The sequence below is a fragment of the Mya arenaria genome, chromosome 2 (genome assembly GCF_026914265.1).
Source record: "Mya arenaria isolate MELC-2E11 chromosome 2, ASM2691426v1".
NCBI classification, from domain to species: Eukaryota; Metazoa; Mollusca; class Bivalvia; order Myida; family Myidae; genus Mya; species Mya arenaria.
The window spans coordinates 31,870,084-31,891,677 of record NC_069123.1 but is presented as its reverse complement, the minus strand read 5'-3'; the positions used below and the strand labels follow the sequence as shown (position 1 = coordinate 31,891,677).

Sequence of the window (21,594 nt, the reverse complement as noted above, 5' to 3'; positions counted from 1 at the left end):
TCCTGGAAATTTTTCAGAAAGGTTGTTTCGATGATTTCTAGCTCACGTTCGAATATGGGTCATCTGGGGTCAAAAACTAGGCCATAGAGCCCAAATATGGAAAAACTTTGTTAACACTCAAAAGGTAACATTTTCAGCCCAAATATCCTGGAAATTTGTCAGAAAGGTTGGTTTAATGATTTCTAGCTCAAGTTCGAATATGGGTCATCTGGGGTCAAAAACTAAATCACAGAGCCCAAATATGGAAATACCTCGTTAACACTCAAGAGGTAACATTTTCAGCCCAAATATCCTGGAAATTTGTCAGTAAGGTTGTTTCAATGATTTCTAGCTCATGTTCGAATATTGGTCATCTGGGGTCAAAAACAAGGTCACAGAGCCCAAGTATGGAAATACCTTGTTAACACTCTAGAGGTAACTTTTTCAGCCCAAATATCCTGGAAATTTGTCAGAAAGATTGTTTTGATGATTTCCAGCTAAAGTTTGAATATAGGTCATCTGGGGTCAAAAAATAGGTCACAGAGCCCAAATATGGAAATACCTTGTTAACACTCTAGAGGTAACTTTTTCAGCCCAAATATCCTGGAAATTTGTCAGAAAGGTTGTTTTGATGATTTCTAGCTCAAGTTCGAATTTGGGTCATCTGGGGTCAAAAAATAGGTCACAGAGCCCAACTACGGAAATACCTTGTTAACACTAAAGAGGTAACATTTTCAGCCCAAATATCCTTTAAAATATGTCAGAAAAGTTTTTTCGACGATTTCTAGCTCAAGTTCGAATTTGGGTCATCTGGGGTCAAAAATAGGTCACAGAGTCCAAATACGGAAATACCTTGTTAACTCTCTCGAGGTAACATTTTCAGCCCAAATATTCTGGAAATTTGCCAGAAAGCTTGTTTCGATGATTTCTAGCTCAAGTTTGAATATGGGTCATCTGGGGTCAAAAACTAGGTCACAGAGCCCAACTATGGAAATACCTTGTTAACACTCTAGAGGTAACATTTTCATACATCAGAGATGCCAAATCCCTGTTATCGCCCTGTTATCAACAAGTCTATGGCACAATGTTTTACTGAGGTGAGTGATATAGGGCCATCTTGGTCCTCTTGTTTAAACGTACTTCCATATGACTTGGTCTGTGCTTGAACTCGTGACCTAACGTACCATTCAGCTATCGCGCGTTAACAATTTTCTGTTTATAATTGTTCTCATGAATTGAAACCAAACCGATATGATGGCAGCACGAGAACGACAGTAACTTACCCAAATTTCCCAGTACTCTCATCTGATGCTGAGCTCAATGAAAATAGCAATAGCCGTAATGAAACCGTTCTTTCCGCATGACGCGGTCCGCGATTAAATCCGTGACCTACTAGTATGAAGCTCTACCATTGAGCTAAATATTGGTCGGTTGAAGTCATAAAATGCACACGGCCATTGATGTTTTATTAACGATTTGGTGTTTTAAACTTTAATTGCTTCAAGCGGACTGGAGCATTGAGAATGGATACTTGTATGAGATCAGTCTTTAAAGCTTGTAGACGGGTCGAAAACTGAAGACCACACTTCGTTGTTGACTTTTGACGTGTTTCAGATTATTTATTTTGGGGTCTTTTAATTTATTGATTGTTCATGAAGTTGGTATGACATAGTCAGACAGTTTGAAAAGATATTAAAAAGATTATATAACTTGATTTTATGTTTGAGCCTTTCTTTCTTTGTTTAAATATGATTTTGTACAAATCAAATGTTCGAACATTCTGCTTATATAGAACGTTTGAAAAAAGGATTACCATATACCTAATAAGCGTTAAGCTATACTTATTAAAAAAAACTTTTTGCTTAAAATATGCAATCGTTTTTAATATAAAATTATTATTATTAATATCATATTTATTATTATTTAATTATAATATTTTAATTATTGACATATTTTGTTGTTTCAAAAAGGAGGTTCCCAATTTTTATCAAAGTGAAGCAATATCAATTGATTTTAAAAGAAGTTCTTAATATTACCATTTACCTAATAAGCGTTAAGCTATGCTTATTAAAAAAACAAATCTTTGCTTAAAATATGCAATCGTTTTAAATATCAAATTATTATTATTAATATTATTATTTTCATTTTTATTATTATTTTAATGATAATTTTTATTATTGACATAATGTGTTGTTTCAAAAAGGAGGTTACCAATTTTTATCAAAGTTAAGCAACATCAATTATTTTAAAATGAGTCCTTAAAGTTGTTCTTTACACTTCGTAGTTTCCAATAAAAATATCAAATTTCTGTTATCTCACTGGTAAACTCAATATTCTTCTTTATTTTTTAAAAAAGATATAATTTGTAATTAAAGTACTCGATTACTCGTTAGTCAGTAATTGATGTTTTTGTCAGAACCGTTGACAAGTATTGCTAAATTGATTGTAATTGTTAAGCTTTCAATTGCGATTAATACATTAGTAATTGATATATCGACAGACAATATTTCTTTAGGGAGCTGATGGTCGAGTCCGTATTATGCAAAAAAGAACGTTTTGAATACCTCGACCTTCACGAATCCAGGTTTATCAGTCAAAATTGATGTTTGTTATATATGTGTATGTATTGATTTTGATTAAGAGTGTCACTTTAAGACAAAATTACAAAACGTACACGCTGAAATGCGAATTAGACTGTTATGGGCACAAACTTCCCAAACAAGTTTAAATAACTAAAATGGTGCAGACAATACAATATGTTTTGGTGTTATTGTAAAACGTGAGTGAAAAACAACAACAGGTTTCTTGATATGTTTTTAATTTCAATATCACTTTCGCGTAACATTAAACGCTAAACCTTTTGGCTTGATCGATGAATTTTCTTTCTGAGTCGTCTGGGGCATTCGGAACTCCTTTTTCGAAAACAACCGCGGACGGTTTACATACTCAAAAAGCGGTACGTTCAAGTCCGCTGCAAGTAGATAGCGTAGTAATTTTATTTAGCAGTTAAATGTTATGATTTTTATCTTGGGAATTTAATTATCTGTGCATATTAACTCTCATTTGAATTTGACTTTGTTTACTTCTGTTATGATTAAAGTCATTAAACGTGCTCCACCGGTGTGCCGTATCCTGCAAAAAGTAGATTTTCGGAAAAGTATTGACGACATTATTTATCGGATCTTGTCTATTCATATCACTTAATTTAAACCGTGCTGTTATTCTTCCAATGAACGTGTATCCGGGTGATAAACTTAAAATTTTAAAATATAATTACATTATCTATTAAAAAATAATGGTTCATATGTATATGGAAACCTTTGTTTAGTGCACGGATACTTGTGAAGTTCTTTATATTTGCACTCTCACAAATCCGGAGTTCATTTATGGTTTAAGAAGCACTTACAGCTATTGGATTGAAAAGGGCTGGTGCATTTATACCAGCCAATATATATTGTATAATTATATAAGTAAGAATATGAGTAAAATAATAAGTAAGTCCCATAAAGTTGGGCGTACATAAAAGTCCCAAACCAAGTCCAACCGAAGGAGGGGAGAGTGCAATAATATATTTGTATTCAATAATGACTAGAGAAGATGACTTCGTTGTAGCAAAAAATGCAAAAAATAAAAATGATAATAGATGGCAAGTTCAGAATGAATTACTAATGTTGACAATGTACAATACATATGAACCTATACAAACACATAGTACATAGTATATAGTAAGGAACAAAATGGAAGCGTAAACGTACAGCCAATTAAAAAGGCAGTGATTGACATATATCTAAAATAACAACAATTGTTAACAAAAATAAGAAACATTTTTGCAAGTCCTTTTTCAGACTTCCTAAACCATGCACTGACTAACCTTTTAACCTTTTAGTTTACATACACCGACGAACTGCAATTATAATAGTTTCAATCCTTAAAGAATAAAAGCGAAATTTAAACAAATGTACGATCAAATACAAATATATTAATCAAATTTATTGATGTCTTAATTGGTTTGCATTCTTAATTGAGATCGAATACAAATCTATAGGATACCATGAGGGACGACAGGACCCAATTGCTAGGTACACATAACAGAAATCTAAATGAGACGGACGTTAACAATGACACGCATTTGTAGTATGGGTAATGGTATTGGAAAATACAAATGGAAACATAGACATCGGACCGTATAAAAGCGCCTTTACCATGACTGGGTGACTGTGCTGTACTGTTCACAGCGGCATGAATTGTTTATGAAACAAGTATTTTATTTTTAAGACAAAAAACTTGTGTTTGAGTATATAACATAAAAATGTCAAGGACCAGTATGATGATGCTCATTTTGTGGATGTATATCGCATCTGCATATTCAAGTGGTGGACATGACATTTGGAACTATTTATTCGGCAACAACACTTATAATAAAGAAGTAAGACCGGTGAAAGACTGGTCAACGCCAACGGTTGTGAACATAAGCTTGTCAATTATTGCTGTAATTGACTTCAATGAAGTTAAGCAAACAATTTTTCTCACATCTAAGGTGTCCTTTTTCTGGGTTGACGAATTTTTGCAATGGAATCCGACGGACTTCGAAAACATTTCGCATATCCATTTAGAACAAACGCGTGTGTGGAAGCCGTACATTTTCCTCGAAAATTCAGTAACGAAGCAAACCGAGCTCGGGACGAATTCGCTAAAAGTGATTGTTAACCATGATGGAAAAGTTGAGTGGAACCCGACGGAAGTGTTTCAAACCACTTGCGCCGCCGATGTACGCAAGTTTCCCTTTGACACACAGAAGTGTTCGATGGTGTTTGAAGCGTTCGGGTATACGGGGAAAGAAGTGAAAATGCAGTCTTTAGAAGATCACATAGATTTCCATGGGTATGGCAGCACGGCCGGATGGACAATTGTAGAAACGGAAATGGAGGCCATAGTGTCCGACGATGGAGACGATGACATTCACATAATCTGTTCTCTGACTCTGCGACGAAATCCCGTGTACTTTATCCTGAATGTATTTCTTCCAATAGTTTTGCTTTCCTTTATGAACATTTGTGTTTTTATTTTGCCTGTGCAGTCTGGTGAAAAGGCGAGTTTCGTGATTACTGTGTTTCTTGCACTAGCTGTGTTTTTGACAATAGTGAGCGGAAATCTGCCGGAAAATTCGGACAACGTTTCAATGTTAAATGTCTATGTTTTCATCAGCACCCTTCTCAGCGTTTTGATAGCGATTGTAACGATAGTACAGATACGTTTGTATCATCGAGACCCGGAGCTCCCCGTTCCAAATTGCCTTCAGTCGATGGCGCATCTCTTTACAACACATGCAAAGAAGTTCGGTAAGGGGAAGACAACGGTGAAAATTAAACACTCCAACGGGAGGATGAGTGGGCTTAGCCATGATGAAGAGCAAGAAATACCGACGGTTGCCTACAACACATTCTTTGATGAGAGGGAAAAGGTTACATGGCCTTTCGTAGTGAAGGCCTTTGACAACATCTTCCTCTTGTTTTTTCTCGTTGTAAATCTGACAGTGACGATTGTAATTTTTGCACTTGCCGTGAGAAATGAGGAACTTCAAGAAGATGCACATGGAGAACATTAGATTAATGATTAATAGGTTCTGCAGAACTTAAGCAGATCTACTCTTTGTAACCATTACACATTCAATTACACAAACCAATAGGTTATTTTAGGCTAGTTTGCACATTTAAATGATTTAATTTGTAAATATTATTTTTAGGATGAATGTTGACCATTCTAAAAATATTTGGCTAACTTAAACCAAACAAGAGAATTAACCAGTCTTTAACAATTGGCTGAAGTATGAAAACAAAGCTTGGTTTGATTGAATATGTTCATTGACAGAATCATGAACACTGTGAAAGGTTTTAGCACCTTGGTAGGGATCTGTTCATTTGCGAAAATCCAAACTACCCAGTTCTTTAATTTAAGGGAGCTACTGCCGTGATTGTATCATTTAAGATGTCGTTCCTTTTGACGCTGTCTGGAATATAACCTGTGACCTAGCGGTCGATCTACCGTTGCGCTATCGGAGTGAAACTAGTCAGAATATACACATTGCCATTACATACAATAAAAACTATAAATAATTAATGCAATAATTACAAATCCATTAAATTGATCCCGAATGGAGAAATAGATAAAATCATTAAATACCGTTGTGGAATCTGGAATAGATTATGCTGATATTATGTATGGCAAAGTTCATAAGCGGGTCGATCCAAATGATTTTTACTAAATGAATTTCATATTGTTCTATGGTCTATTGACATATGTCGATTGTAAGTATGGTAAAGGTCAATGCATGGCTTGGATAAATATGCATAAATTATTAAAACATGTATCTTAAAACTTTAGTGCTTCGGTTACACCAATTAGATGTAGTAACATTTTATACACGTTTATCAATTGATAAAAAAGAACATAATAAACCATAGTCGACTTATTGAATTGTCGTTAATTACGCTCGGAAGGCCTAAAAGATATCGTTGCGCTTGTTGCCCGTCATCCACAAACTCGCAAATCATTATGTGCGCACCACCTCTTTCATTTTAAGAGATCTCTTTCTACCTTTCACACTGCTGCACCATGCAGACGTACCTGGGAGTAGGAAGAATTAGTATTTGTAGTCGAGGATGTACATAAAGAAATAATCGTCTAACCCTTTCCTTTGTCCAGTGAGTTATAGCCATTTGATAGTTATAACATTTCATGTGCACAACTCCTCGTTCGCTTTCAAATGGATCTTTTTTAAACGGTCAAAGATATTAAGTACATGTAATAAGAATTTAAGGGGTGCCTGTCCTCTTTTATTCAACGCTAGTCGTGTTTTCGAATAAAACATGTCGGTGTTGTCATGGCCCTTGTGTCTCCGTCATGCAAAAAATAACATTGCTATCAATCTAAAATAGAACACCGCGAACTGAATGTCGACTCAAACAATTTTCAAAGGGACTATTTCATTCTTTGTTAAATGCACTTTTACGGAGTTTTTTATCACGAAATAAAGTGTTAAAACTAAGGTACTGATTATTATTGCCCTTTGTAAAACATATGGGTTCACACATGTTTATCTTTACTGGCCACAGGCAAGAAGAGCTTATGCCATGGCGCCGTCCTCCAAGCCAGCCTTTAGTCGCTGAACAGGATTGTTCAAAATATGTCCCTGGAGTCAGAAGTGCGACCCAGGGGTCACAAGATTTCTTTATACTTTACAGCAAAATCTTCGAACATCTTCTAGTCTGAAACCGTTAGGCACAGTATGTAGCATCATGAAGTGGTCCTCTACCAAATCATCACTCGGGATTCAAAACGTACCCTGTCTCAGGGATAACAGGTTTTTTTATAAACTTATACATGTATACGAATAAATTCAAAATTCCCTGAACATTGATATTTGTTATATATAGCATCATGTATGGCGGCCCTCCACCATTTTTTTATTATTCAATATTGACAAATATTATACAACACAGCACATTGCAAACATATATATACATATCATTGAGACATTTATATAGCGTTGTTATTTGTATTACATAATATTTGTTTTTTAAGTATTGGTGTATGAGTGATATTGCACGCAAAAAAATATTGTACAAAAAGGTCTATATGGGTGACTGTCAAAGCAGGTAGCAGTTATTTAATCTTTCAATATTTAAGTGTTTAAAGAAAAAAGAGTAAGAAGATAATAATGGAGAAGGGTAGAACGGATAGAAAGGATAGAAATAGAAAGGAGGTATTTATGTAGTTATTCAGCAGATTCCATTTGTTTTCATGGAAGTTTATTTTGTTGTTGGCTAGAGCTGTTTCGCGCTCTATTTTTTCTCTAAGTTTTACATAGTTCAAAAAGGATGCAAAGGTTGGTAAAGTGTTTCTGTTTTTATGTTAAAAATAAAAAACTTCATTAGCAGTATTAAAAAGTATTAACAAGTTTATTATTGCCTTATGTTGTAATTGTTCAAAGATGCCAAAGCTTATGGTTTTTAAGTTTAAATTGATCGAGTTTGGATTATGATCAATTATTCTTCTTAAATGAGACCACAGATTTTGTGTAATTCTACATTCCCAGAATAAATGTTCCTGTGTTTCGATGAATTCCCCGAAAAAAATCACATAAACTTGAATTTGAGATTCCACACTTGTATAAGAATTTGTTAGTAGGTATAATTCTGTTTATATATTTGTATTAAAAAACTTCTAAGGGTAACCAAATATGTTTCAGTTATGCACCATTTGGTCAAAGCTCGCCCATCTATTTTAGCCTACTTTTTTAAGTTATATCTATGGAATTTGGACCATGCATACAGATTTAAAAAGCAACTATGAAATAATGTCCTTGGATGACATTGACTGTGACCTTTTGACCTACTGTCGGCAATTTAATTTGGACCATGTGTACAGCTTTGAAAACAAGTATCAATGTTATGCTTAAATGCCCTTGCCTGTGACCTATTGACTTACTTTCTCAATTTTGAAGCTACAGCAGTGAAATTAGGACCATGTGTACAGTTTTGAAAAAAACAAATATCAATGTTCTGCGCGGATGACCTTGATTGTGACCTTTTGACTCACTTTCTTATTTTTGAAGCTTCTGCAATGAAATTTGGGCCGTTTGTTTAGTTTTTCAAACAAATGTCTATATTGACTTTAAAGAGTGACCTTTTGACCTACTTTCTTATTTTCAAAGCTACAGCAATAAAATTTGGACGTTGTATGTAGTTTTGAGAACAAATATCAAGCTATTTGGTGTGTAGCATTGTCTAATGGTTCTCTACCACGATTGTTAAAGTTATACCCCTGGGTTTTAAATTGGCCCCGCACCGAGGGTCACAAGTGTGACATAAAATATAAAGGGAAAAAGTTATAATCTTGTCTGAAGCCCAAATACCTAGAACAAAGATATTTGGTGTGTAACATGGTTTAGGGAAAACAGGTTTAAAGGTTACTCAGGTAAACAATTTAGAGCAATCATGGCACACTTGTTATTGACTCTCATCCAAACATGTATAGCGGTTCGATATCCACGAGAGCTCAGTTCCTTTAGAAACAAAGTGAATTGGTGAAGTTTTAACAATTTAAGGGCCACAACTCTGGAATAAAATGCAATATGGCTTTTTATTGAAAGTGATCAAGATACCATGTCCTACATTGTAACCGCATTTGGTATAGATTGGACAAGAAATGCTCAATTAAGAGAGGGCAAAGTGGATATCAGTAGTGTATTTGAAGCATCTTCAATTGTACAAATGCACACATGAGCACAAACTATCGATCTGTAAAGGTCCTTTCATCAGCTTAGTCTCAGTTAGTCAATATAGTATACAGAGATTAGTAAGGATGCTTATAGCTAACTCCCAGTTGAATTACAACAAATTTTAACCAATTAAAAGTTTCATGTCTATATATCTATACCTATTAGCCATTTTCTATTCCTTATCTCGAGATTAAAGCATCTGCCATTTCTGTCAAACCAAAGTTGATGCCTGATGTATGCCCCTGAACATAGTAAAATTTGAAAATTCAAGTGTCTTACTTCAAGTTATAATATTACAATCTCTGGCTTTTTGTTGAGATACAATTCCAATAAACATTGTAATCAAGTTTAGATAAGATCGGATAAGCAGTGCTCAAAGTATTCAGCAGATCATGTGAATTTGGTCAGTTGTAACCATTTAAGGCCTATAACTCTTAAGTAAATTTTGCAAACTGGCTGTTGATCAATACTGGCAGAGACGTTATGCCAATAAACATTGTAATAAAATTTGGTAAAGATTGGAAGAAATTCTTAAATTAAGAGAATGGACATAAAAATGTGATTCCACAGACAATGTCAATGCTGGACCACATGATTTCTGTAAGTCTGCCATTTTATGCAGTCAACAAACAAATCAAGATAAGTTACTGTATACATGTGTAACAATGACCGTAGATCATAGCATTTATAGATGTTTGTGTTATGCACCTTCATCGATTGGACAAAATGTTCTCATTTTCTAACCAAACATGACATTCAAATATATTTTATATGTATTCAATTATTGCGGTCTTTGCCAGCAAGACCATTCATTTTTGCAGGTAAAAATAACACTGTTTGAAAATATCAAGAAACTAGTTTTCTTCATTTTTTTTTCGTTTTCAATGAGCATGTCAAAGCATATAACAATGTTACTGAACATTAAATACCTATTAAACTGCAATAACATGATAGCACAGTTCATAGTCACCTTCGCACATTTCAATTTATATTTGGATTACAGATTTCAGAGTAGTTCAAATATTTAAAATGTGCACCTTCTTTTTTCCAATGCCAAAATTCACAGATTTTCAAATGTCCCCAAAACAACACATTTATAAAGTACATGTATAACACCATGTTTGGAATGGGTCTTTGATCACAATGATATCCTTAGTAACTCTGCATTTTCGAACTCCCCGGGATGTCATCATCATGCATTCCCGAGCTCTGTCAAAAAAGACAAAAAAGATTATTCAATATACAATTAAATTATGCTAAACTTCATTCGTTTTAAACCAGATCTTTGGTAAGATTTATAAGATCAACATTTTAGATAATCCATAATGAAGTTACTTTTGTAAAAGAAATACAAATGCAGACAGACAGATGGAAAAAAGAGGCCAATTCTTAATCATTTAATCTCTAATACTGTCACAAAACGAAAGCATTTTTAAAAAAATAAGCTTATGTGGGATTGTGTAGGGGGTTTAATGCCAGATGGTGCAAAATCATTAAATGATGTTTGACCTCAGACAGTAATTCTTCGATAAACAGTTCTGATATCATCAAGCATTTTCATAAAGTTTACCCAAGAAATGTACTTATGATTTTTAAGAGGCAGTTACAGACATACCTTTTGAACATACTGGGGATTCACAGCTATTTCGTTGTCCATTTCCTTCAGTTTAGCGTCCAGATGAATGCATTTTTGAAGCTGAATTAAAGAATTGATCTATATTAAGTAAAGAATGAGGCTTGAGCAACGCCAATAATTTATTTAAGAACCAAAATATAATAATGGAGTGAATATAGGAAAACAGAAAACTCGAAAAGAGAGATTTGCTTGAATGTTAACAAAACACTGGTAATTTTCAGTAAATTTTGAGTACTTAGCGTAAGACAGGCTCAAACCATTCTATATTGATATGGCCCTTATTTCTCTAAATATCCCTTAGAACAGGATCAAGCTTAGCTCGCTATATTTGTTTTGGAACTTTTTCTTGTAATTTTCAAACTTATGAGTGTTTTAGAGTGTTTTAAAGGAAAATATCTTAAACATAATCATGATAAACATGTGTTTTTTCAATGTTTAAGGGAATGGTGGTGGCCCTTTGATAGGGGAAACATAGTATTGATTTTGGCAAAAAAGGGGAAAAAATGATTCATATAATGTTCAACTTGTATTCGAAACTTTTATTAAAAAAACCTATGTTAAAATGTCATTGCTCTTCCAAAAGTATATAAAAGATTAAAAGAGGATTTTACCAGTGCAGGGCTTGCGGGTTTGTGCCAATTTCGACCACTGTCCATAAAGTATCCATTCAGTGTTAATTTTTTTAAAAATCCTTAAGAAGCTTTACACCCCCGAAGTTACAATCATCTTGCATTGATCTCTCAAACTGTTTACCTCCTGATCAAGCTGTAGAAGCATCTTACTACTGTTGTACTTTTCCGGGTTGTCATGGAAACGAACCATGCCATCTTTCTGGTTGATTGTCGCATAAATTTCCCCGTCTTCAATCTGTTAAAGTGATGCTCGTATTTAAAATAAATATAACAAGTACTGATAACAAGATTGTAACTGTGAATTCAATAGCTGAATACACACAAATATTAAATGACTGGTGGGTCCTAAAAGATTTACCATGATCAACCATCATCTCATAAGGTAGAAATACCATGTTTTCTGCACCTTTCTTTCAAATTAAACATGGTATCCTTCATAAAAAAACATTGTTCATGATATTTATTCATCCCTTTCAGTGAATTTAAACAATTGTGTTAATTGTGGTACTGCTGATTTGGGAGTATGAGTGCATCTTTACATATGCCTGTTTTCTGAGTCACAGCATTTTACTTTTCTGTTTTAAAATATGTACATGTAGATACTGGTAGTCCAAATAAGGAATAAATGACTGGCTTTTAATCTAATGCAATCTGTTAAAATGCTTATCTCATTCAATGAAACTATGGTAACCACCATATTTTAAGAAAAAAGAAAAAAACAATCAGAAAAATACTAAAGAGCTCAAACTTATTTATTTTAAAATGATTGTGAAACAAGTTATTACAACATTGTATTGATCACTCTTGTGCGTACGATGGAATGCAAGAGTGTGGTCCTTGTGTGTGAATAAAACCAGAGTACTTCAAAGAAACCCACTTGTGCTGCTTGATGACCAGGAATCTAACCAGAATTCCTAGGTGAGAAGCGGGTTGGCTAAACACTGCGCTAACAGACAACCTAATAAAATGCTATTGTCAGAACCAACCACAGAAACTTCAATAACATAAATTATCTTGCAAACTAGCACTCACCATGTGCAGCACATATTTTTCTGCTTCTTTGGGTCCTGACAGCTTTACCCTGTTCGCCATGTCAGTCAGTGAGAGGGTCAAGAACGTCTGAAAGAAATGCAACACATATTGGTTTAAACTTGAATATTTAACAACGATTGTGAAACAAGTTATTTCAACATTATATTAATCACTCTTGCTGACACAATTTTATGCAAGAGTATGGTCTTGTTTGGTGGGGAAACCGATGTACCAGGAAGAAACCCACTTGTCCGGCTTTGTGACCACAAACCAAACTCCCATGCACCCAGGCCATGAATCGAACCCAGGTCGCATAGGTGAGAAGCGAGTGCGCTTAACACTGTGCTTACTGGACAACCACCATAATTTAATCTTATTAGTTCCTTGATTCCGATTGGATAAAACCTTGTCACTAATTGCTTCACTCGGTTGTTAAATCCCCATAATGACCTCACTTAAATGTAGTTATTTCATATCATTTGTGCTGCCTGAAATAGGCTAGATCCTACTGTTAACTGGTTTGCAATTTTGTGCTCCTATTGATTGACAGCCATCTTTGATACTGTACCTTTGTTAATCTCTGTATGTTTTTCTTGTACATGGCGGTCAAGCACTGTTTTACCAAGCCCATAGTTGTGTCCTGAAAATACAGAAACAAACTATAGATGAACCAAATAGTCACACACAACTGCACTTTTTAAAGAGGAAACAATTAATTCTCTCTGTGCAAAAGTTACAAAAAATATGAAAGCCTGAGAGACCACCAATGTTGCAATAATGGCACAAACTTTAGTTTAGTATTGAGTGCCCAAAGTGTTAAGCCTAAATGAAAATTCTAAAAGTCACATTTCATAATAGTCTAGATTTTCTGTAACTATTGATTCAATAGTCTAAATTTTCCATTACTATTGATTCAATAGTGTAGATTTTCTGTTACTTTTGATTCAATAGTCTGGATTTTCTGTTACTATTTAATTCAATTGTATATTTTTTCATTATTATTGATCAATAGTCTAGATTTTCTATTACTATTAATTCAATAGTCTAGAATTTTCATTTTTATTGATACAATAGTCTTGATATTCTGTTACTATTGATTCAATAGTCTAGATTTTCCATAACAATTGATTCAATAGTCTGGATCCTCTGTTACTATTTGATTCAATAGTCTAAATTTTCCATTAGTCTAGATTTACACACAATCAATGTCAATTCATTTCACTGCATATCCACTAACAGCACATACCCTGTTGAAAGTTTCCTGGTGTTTTTCTATGACCTTCTGTAGTTCCTCCGGATTGATTGTTGAGTAGGCTGACACCAGGTCATGGTATGGTTGACAAACAGGCTGCAATTATACAATATCAAAATAAATGTACAGAAGTGCTTACAATAAAAATAATCAACAAGCCATATAAAATCCTGAATTTGAGCAAGCCCGGAAATCATTTTACCAGTTCAGGGCTTGTGTGATAATTCCGACCACTGGGTTTCTATTAAATTACAAGATCTTTTTAAGGTTTTAGCCATGGAATTCATCTCAGATATCATTTTACAAAAATATAAGCCTTTGTAAATGTTTTTATTTTTTATTAAAAGCTACCTGGCAACAAATTCCTTAGTTAAAAAAGCTCAAAATATCTCTGTTTTTTATCTGTACATATATCACATATGCCTTTTTTGTTTTGATCTTTAAAGTCAAATGAGTTTAACGCAATAATGCATTATACCGATAAAAAATTTTTGACATCAACCTATATAGTGCTCCTTTAAGACTAAGTTAATAACCAAAAATGCCTTCTTGAAACTATACATATTATACAGGGATTAAGTAAACATAAATGCCTCACTACCTTAATATATCTCGCCACAACTGGTGAAGTGTACTTTGGTAAGGTGGGGAGCTGAAAAATATAAAAACGAAAAAATCATTACATATATTATTCAATTATGCAACGAAATATTATTTTTATTTAATCAAGTATGCGCCTGAAGTAATACATGTATTCATGAGTAACGCATGGTGGTTTGGTGCATCAGTACATTGTAGTCTGAAAAAATCTGCATTAACAACTACCAAAACAAAACCCTTAAGCATGCCAATCAACTAATATAAACGACAATAGCTTATAAGCTAACCAAACTACACTTGAACAGTTATCTTTGAAATTTCATTTACAACATTTTTATCAAAGAAATAATTTGTGTAATATTACACAATGCAAAACCATCATTTTATTGTTAAAGGTATCCTCTATCATACCTTGCCATGCAAGATGAGAGCAACTAGGATGTACTTCTTGTAGGCTTCCAGCATAATGTGGCTCACAGCCGTACTTGGACATGTTATCACCTGTAAAATTAAAAGACATGTTGGAACAAAAATTTGGCATGGTAGCTGTAATTGTATAACGAGCTACACATAGCAATGAGTTCTAACCGATATTAAATAAAGAAGCCCTTGAAATCCATTAAATTTCACCAATCAACATGTTTACACTGGACCATTTCTCCAAATGTTAACGTATTAAAGCAAATTGTGGAAAAAATATTTCTGAACTTTATTGGTCAGGTCGTTGAATGCGTATTTGACTTTGCTAGTACAAAGATTCCACAAAATTCATAACAATGACACTCTCACAGATCGACGGTTTTGACCTTTTTTTCATATTTTGTCATTGAATGAGCCCATTTTTGGGTGAATGTCTGTAAACCAGTGCTGTAAGATGGTCATATTTATGGTCAAAAACTGATGTCTAAATATGTCAGTTGAGATCTGTTATATTTTGAGTTACCTCATATGACTAAATTGAAGGCTGATTCTGAGACAAATTTTTTTTTTTAAATGTCAAAAATGTCAATCTGTTAGAGTGCAGCTTTAACTGAAAATTTTGACCATTCAATGTTTTGTCGTGCAATCATTGATAAAATCAGCCCTTTGAATATGTATTAGCGAAGAAGCCTCACTTAAGCCTCCTTCCTGAAAAGGTTGATCATACAATACAACCCATGCCTTTGACAGGCAAACATGAAAACATGATTGAAATAAAAGAAAACCATAGCTTTCACAAAGCAAATCAAATGTAGTAATATGCACAGCCACTTACAATTTCAAAGAAATATAAGGCTCTATCGTATTTCTTGAGAGCTGTGTAGATTATTCCTCCATAATAATAGAAGCACAAGAAATCTTTTGAATCAAAATGGCCTCCCTGAAGTACAAAAACACAATGAACAATTAACAATGAACAATTATCAATGAACGAATACTTGATTAAAGATTCCACAATTCAATTGTTGTATAAATTTTCTCTTTTCAAGCTTCAGCCATATTCTTCATCTAAGACTCATTTTTATATTTCATATGTGATAAATAATATAGATAAAAACTAGAGCTGTCACAGGAGTGACGAATACCCCGAAATGCCGCCTGGACACAGGAATGGCAAATCCTTTGAAAAGAGGCCATAACTCCAAGGTTACTGCACACTGCATCTTCTTTTATCATGCATGTATTGTTTTATTTAAATCTGTTGATTAATTTAGAAGTTACACTGCTGACAAGAAAAATTAGCCTTTCATGAGTTATTGTCAGGAAACCGTTTTTCTATTTTTAGTAACAATGACCTTGACCTTGGCCCCACCAGCCCCAATATCGAACTTGACCTGTATCTTCTGATGTTACACCGGTGTACCAAAAATTGTTCAAATCTGTCTAGCCTTTCATGAGTTATCGTCCGGAAACCGTTTTTCTATTTTTAGTAACAGTGACCTTGACCTTGGCCCCACCAGCCCCAATATCGAACTTGACCTGTATCTTTTGATGTTACACCTGTGTACCAAAAATTGTTCAAATCTGTCAAACCTTTCATGAGTTATCGTCTCACTCCTATATACCCCCTCAAACTTTGTTTGTGGGGGTATAATCAAATGAATACATACCAGTTATATATGTACATGCAGCAACTGTTATTAATATAGCCGTTATCACTATTGCTGTTATCAATACTCTGTTCATTATTTACCAGATAATTTCTGTAAATGTTATTAATATACCGTTATCAATAAAGCTGCTCTCAATGTGGCAATTATCAATATAGCTGTATCAATATACCGGTAGCTATTATTTATATACCTGTTTATCATATACCTGTTATCTTAAGTTCTTGGCAAGTAAAAACATCCCAAGTCATTTTCTCATTTTCCTAAGCTAAGTATCTCACTGGTCATTTGATAAAATAATCTGAAACACTTTATTTACATTGATGCTTTTGAATAAACATACATATCTCTTAAATCACCTATACGTTTCTTTTAATTGATTATGAAACATTTAAGAAGAGAAATTAATTTAAGGAATGACTGAAGCAGTTTTATGAACACTGGCCAAGATCTAGTATATGCATTAACACATTGATAAATTTAATAAATAAAAGTAATATCAGACTGAATAAAACACTAACCTCTTTGCTTATATCTGTTATATCAACATCCATAAACTGCAATGCTGGCTTGAAATTTTTCGACAGTAAACAAAGCTGTAAAAAAGGAGCATCTCTGCATTTAAAGTTGTAATTTTGAGATCAGAACACTAGTTTATGGTTCACTATTAAAATGATTCCAAATTTAAGCACAGTTAAAAACAACATCATTTCTTTGTTGATCGAGGCATATAATCCTAGAAACATTCTTGGCTCAGTAATGGAACTTTGAGGTCAATTAAAGCATGTGTTCTGAAAAGGAACTTGACAATGGAAATCGTAAAAGTCAACACTAAACACTTGCAAGTTATAAATTATTATAGGTAAGTCTCTTAAACAGTTTTTAATATACTTCTAAAACTGTTTCATTATTTTATTACAGTCGAAACGCGTTGAATCAATATTGCTTGACTCAATTTCCTCGTTAGCTTGAACTGGATGTAAAGAACCGATTTGTTTTACTCTGTGCAAGCATTCCCGCTTGGCTCAATATTTGCAAGGCTCAAAGTATTTGGCCAGTCCCTGCGACATCGATCCAAAGATTTCAACTGTAGTCTACAATTTTTTTTTTTCAGTTTTTGCAATATTCTTATTAAAAAAAAACTGCTGCATTTTTGGTTTCTACCAGCCAGATGACACTTTGAAGAATCTATTAGTTATGGCCATACTATCTTCAAAAACAGATAAGCTTTAAAAAATAAGGCACCCCCATACCTGGCACAGATCTGCATGTATTGAGGTAAGCTGAGCAGGGAACAACTGGATCTTGTTAATTGCTGTCACTAGGATCGGGATGCCTCGATGTGGCTGCAATTAAATCGGGGGACAATTAAGTAGTATTGTAAATATGGCTTTAATTTAAAACATATAACCTATTTTTTTCTATAACTACTTCATTGAAAAAGAAAATTATTTTCAATTTTTATATCTTTTAAGTATGGTTTGCTCAAAACAAGAAATCCTCATTATTTAAAGTGACACTCGTATTCAAAATCAATGCATACGCATGTATAACAAACATACATTTTGACTGATAAATCTTTAACTACTTACTAAATAATGCAATTATGGAATATATTAATTACTGATAACAAGATTGTAACCGTATATTTAATAGCAGAAAGCGCAAAATTATTAAATGACTGGTGAATGCTAAAAGATTTACTGTGGTCTACTTTAGTTTCCTAAGGTAGAAATAGCGAGTTTTATGCTCATTCTTTCAAATTAAACTCAGTATCCTTCATAAGAAGCATTGTTTTCGACATTTATTCATCTTTTTTGGAATATTAAAACAATATTATTAATCGTGTTAAATCTTATTTGGGAGTAAGAATGCATCTTTAAGGAAATGTGTATCAAATATTTTAGTCAAGATTAATCTTTTGCAAAGTGGTTTCAAATACTAGTAAAATAATCTTGCATTCTACTTATTAACAATTCATACTATATCCTAATGTGAAGTTCTTTCAAGATATAAATCAATGCTTTAAGTTTAATTGATCAAATAGAAACATTTCTTTCAAAAGCATTATTTCTACAATGGCAGAATACTCTATTTGTACAGCCTTCGAAATCGGACTTTAAGATGAACAAGCCCAAATTCTTACACTAGTGCTTGGCATCTAAACCTTTACAAGCCCTGCTATATGAAATCTAGATTTTGAGTAAGACCCCAAAAAAATTGACCAGTATAGAGCTTGCGGGCTTGTGCTAATTTCGACAATTGTTTGTAATATACATCATATTCTGAACTACTTACCTGCTTCCTATCCACAAGGTTCTGGGTAAATTTGTGACATAAATCTGCATCTGTAAGAGAGAAATTACTTGATTGATGGCATGATGCTAATACAGAAGAAGTATACATGAAGTATACCTTATTTTCATGTCTATATTTAAAAGGAAAACCCTTAAACTGGCTTATACATTTTTTTCAATTTTATGCAATTTTAACAACAAAAATATTTTGAGGCTGACTTGTTTTCAAAACATATATATTCCATAACTCAATAACATATAGTTAATAATTAATTTTTAAAAGCAATTAGCATACTAAAATCCTAATGACAAGTTATTCTGAAAATGACGCCATTGATATTTTGTCCAAGCTATGTGCATGTTGTCGGATTTGGACAGGAAAACGGCCACAATGTTAAAACTGGAATATCATGGTATTATGCTGTTTTAAGTAAGTAAAAGATCAATTATAAAACAATGCTGCCAAAACTAATGACTGTTTCTTCCTTAGTAACAGTAAATGGGCTCAAGGGCTGAAAACATCATCAATTGAAACTTATACTAATCAGCTAAAGAAAAATGACAAAAATATTATCACTGTAAATAAAGAACAACTTACAGCTATCTGTGGCATATCTGACATGCTCTCCATTGCAAGACAAGATAAATTCCTGTGTCTGAACAAACAGAGTCTCAAAGTCTGGGATGTTTTGCATACTGTACTTTACACACCTGAAAGATAAAATCCGATAAAACATTCAATCAATAATTTTCATAAGATATATTCAATAGTTGCCTATATTGAATATTTTTTGGCTGGACTTGTGTGATTATATATTATCAGTGGATGAAACAGTGCAAGCCGACAAGCCCTGCACAGGTTAAATGCTTATAATCAGGCTAGCTTTAATTCTCGATTTTCAAAACACATAGCAGGGCCTAAAAAAAAACATTGTTTGGTTAGGGTTACATCCTTAAAAAAAATAGGTAGGGTAGGTAGGCTTTTTAAAAAAAATTATTTATTTTTTTTATTAGGTTTTATATAAGAATATAATTTTCATCATTGGAGAATGGTGTAAAAGCTATCTTCTGTACAAGCATTTAAGGTTTAAACTTAATATTAAAAAGCAATTAAAAAAAAAACGAAATATTTTTTTTTTTTTTTTTAGTTTTTCATTTTTTATTCAAACTGACTATAAAAACGGTAGGGTCGGCGCCTATTCCATAGGTAGGGTCGGGTAACCCCAACCAAATGTATTTTTTTTTTAAGCCCAGGCCTTGTCAAAAAATTTGTTGCCAAGAACTGGTGAAGCAATTCAGACTTGTTCATCCATGAAAAATATAACAAGTAATACTGTTACAATCCAAAGCACTAATTTCATTGACTGTATCATTAACAAAACAAATTTAAGTGCTAATTTTTGTTGAAATCCTATTTCTCCGAGTTCTATAAAAAAAAAATACATACAGGATACCAAGAACTCCCAGGGAGTCTTGCTGAATATCCAGTGTTGCCAATACATTGTTCAGTGGACCTTCATTCTTGCTAAGGGTCTCTGCACTTTTGCTGATGAAGTCGCATAGCTGGGAAAAATTTCCTGTAATAAAGAGTTGGGTTCATCAATTTTCACAAACATACATGTGCCCTTTTTTGTAAAAAAAACCCACTCTGTAAAAGGGTCCATACATTAACCATATAGCTAGAAGCATATATCTTACTATTATCTGAGGTCCATTTTATCATATGTTTAATGACTGAAAAGTTTCATATTTGCTCCTACATTCAGACATTACTATATCAGAGAACTGTTACAGCAACACAAACTTGTACCACTGCAAAGATGCACCATATTTAGAAAAGTCATCCCATATATACAAACAATAGGACACTTTTCTTAAAGTTCATAATGCAATTTATGCGTTTTGATTGTATAAATAGTGTATAATAACAAAACACAAATGTTGCTTTTTATGTATGGTCTTGGAAACACATACAGCTTAAGTTTCACTGTCATGATGCAGTCAGTGAATATCATTCAACTATCAGTTTAATTCAAGTATAGAAGATGACTATTGTCTATTTCTGATTGATGACTTTGACTGAGCATTATATCTAAACTTGTTTCAAAACCGAGGACATTAACAGGAGATTTATAATTCAGATACTGAACTATAAATTACATATGTTTTGGCGACTTATCCATATATGGCATGACATCATAGTGGTACGAATATGTGATGGTACGATTTCTCTCGTGACAAATAGACGTCCAGGGTTTAACTTAAAACCAATTTTTATCTCTGAAAAAGATCACTGCACCTAAAGATTTTGACATCCATATAGACTTACTCCTGTGGTCACCAGCATGTAAGACAATACCATTTTTTACAATGACATGCATATATTTCTATATATTGAGAATGTGTGCAAATATTTTAGCACAGTCAAAATATAATATTCTTTCTTTTTTTCTCAGTAAAATCTTGTCTTCATTTAATTTTAAAATTTAATCATAAAATCTTGTATTACCCTGCTCTGAAAGAGTACGAACAGTAATGATATACTGTTCTAAAGCGCTGATAGACATGATCAGCTAGAAAATAGAGACCAAGCTTTCAGTTTCACAGATACCCGGAAGTAGAATTGCAGCTTAGGTCATTCGCAAACTGAAGCAAATATTTGTAAACGGAATTCAACACAATAAAGAAATCAACTTGAAACATTTTCGCAATAGTTGTGAGAACAAATAAAATTGCTGCCTTCCTTTCTATTCTTTAACGTAATTATACGTTGTCCATTGATTATTTTTTATTTTG

The 21,594-nt window shown here is 33.3% G+C and overlaps 2 protein-coding genes across 2 annotated transcripts; one reads left to right on the top strand and one right to left on the bottom strand.

Annotated features, from left to right (window-relative positions):
* The first annotated feature begins 4,288 nt into the window (after window positions 1–4,288).
* Window positions 4,289–5,584, top strand: LOC128214270 (neuronal acetylcholine receptor subunit alpha-7-like). The gene has a single exon (XM_052920654.1). The coding sequence runs from the start codon at window positions 4,289–4,291 to the stop codon at window positions 5,582–5,584; it is 1,296 nt and encodes a 431-aa protein (XP_052776614.1).
* A 4,523-nt stretch (window positions 5,585–10,107) lies between these two features.
* Window positions 10,108–21,456, bottom strand: LOC128244753 (COP9 signalosome complex subunit 3-like). The gene is made up of 15 exons (XM_052962814.1): window positions 21,308–21,456; window positions 20,246–20,375; window positions 19,397–19,509; window positions 18,800–18,849; window positions 17,755–17,847; window positions 17,023–17,097; window positions 15,667–15,771; window positions 14,823–14,912; window positions 14,413–14,463; window positions 13,806–13,907; window positions 13,128–13,199; window positions 12,560–12,646; window positions 11,649–11,762; window positions 10,875–10,955; window positions 10,108–10,468 (listed from the first exon to the last, which is right to left on the bottom strand). Exons 1-15 carry the CDS (start codon window positions 21,363–21,365, stop codon window positions 10,412–10,414), a joined length of 1,278 nt encoding a protein of 425 aa, XP_052818774.1. The 5' UTR covers window positions 21,366–21,456; the 3' UTR covers window positions 10,108–10,411.
* Window positions 21,457–21,594: the final 138 nt, after the last annotated feature.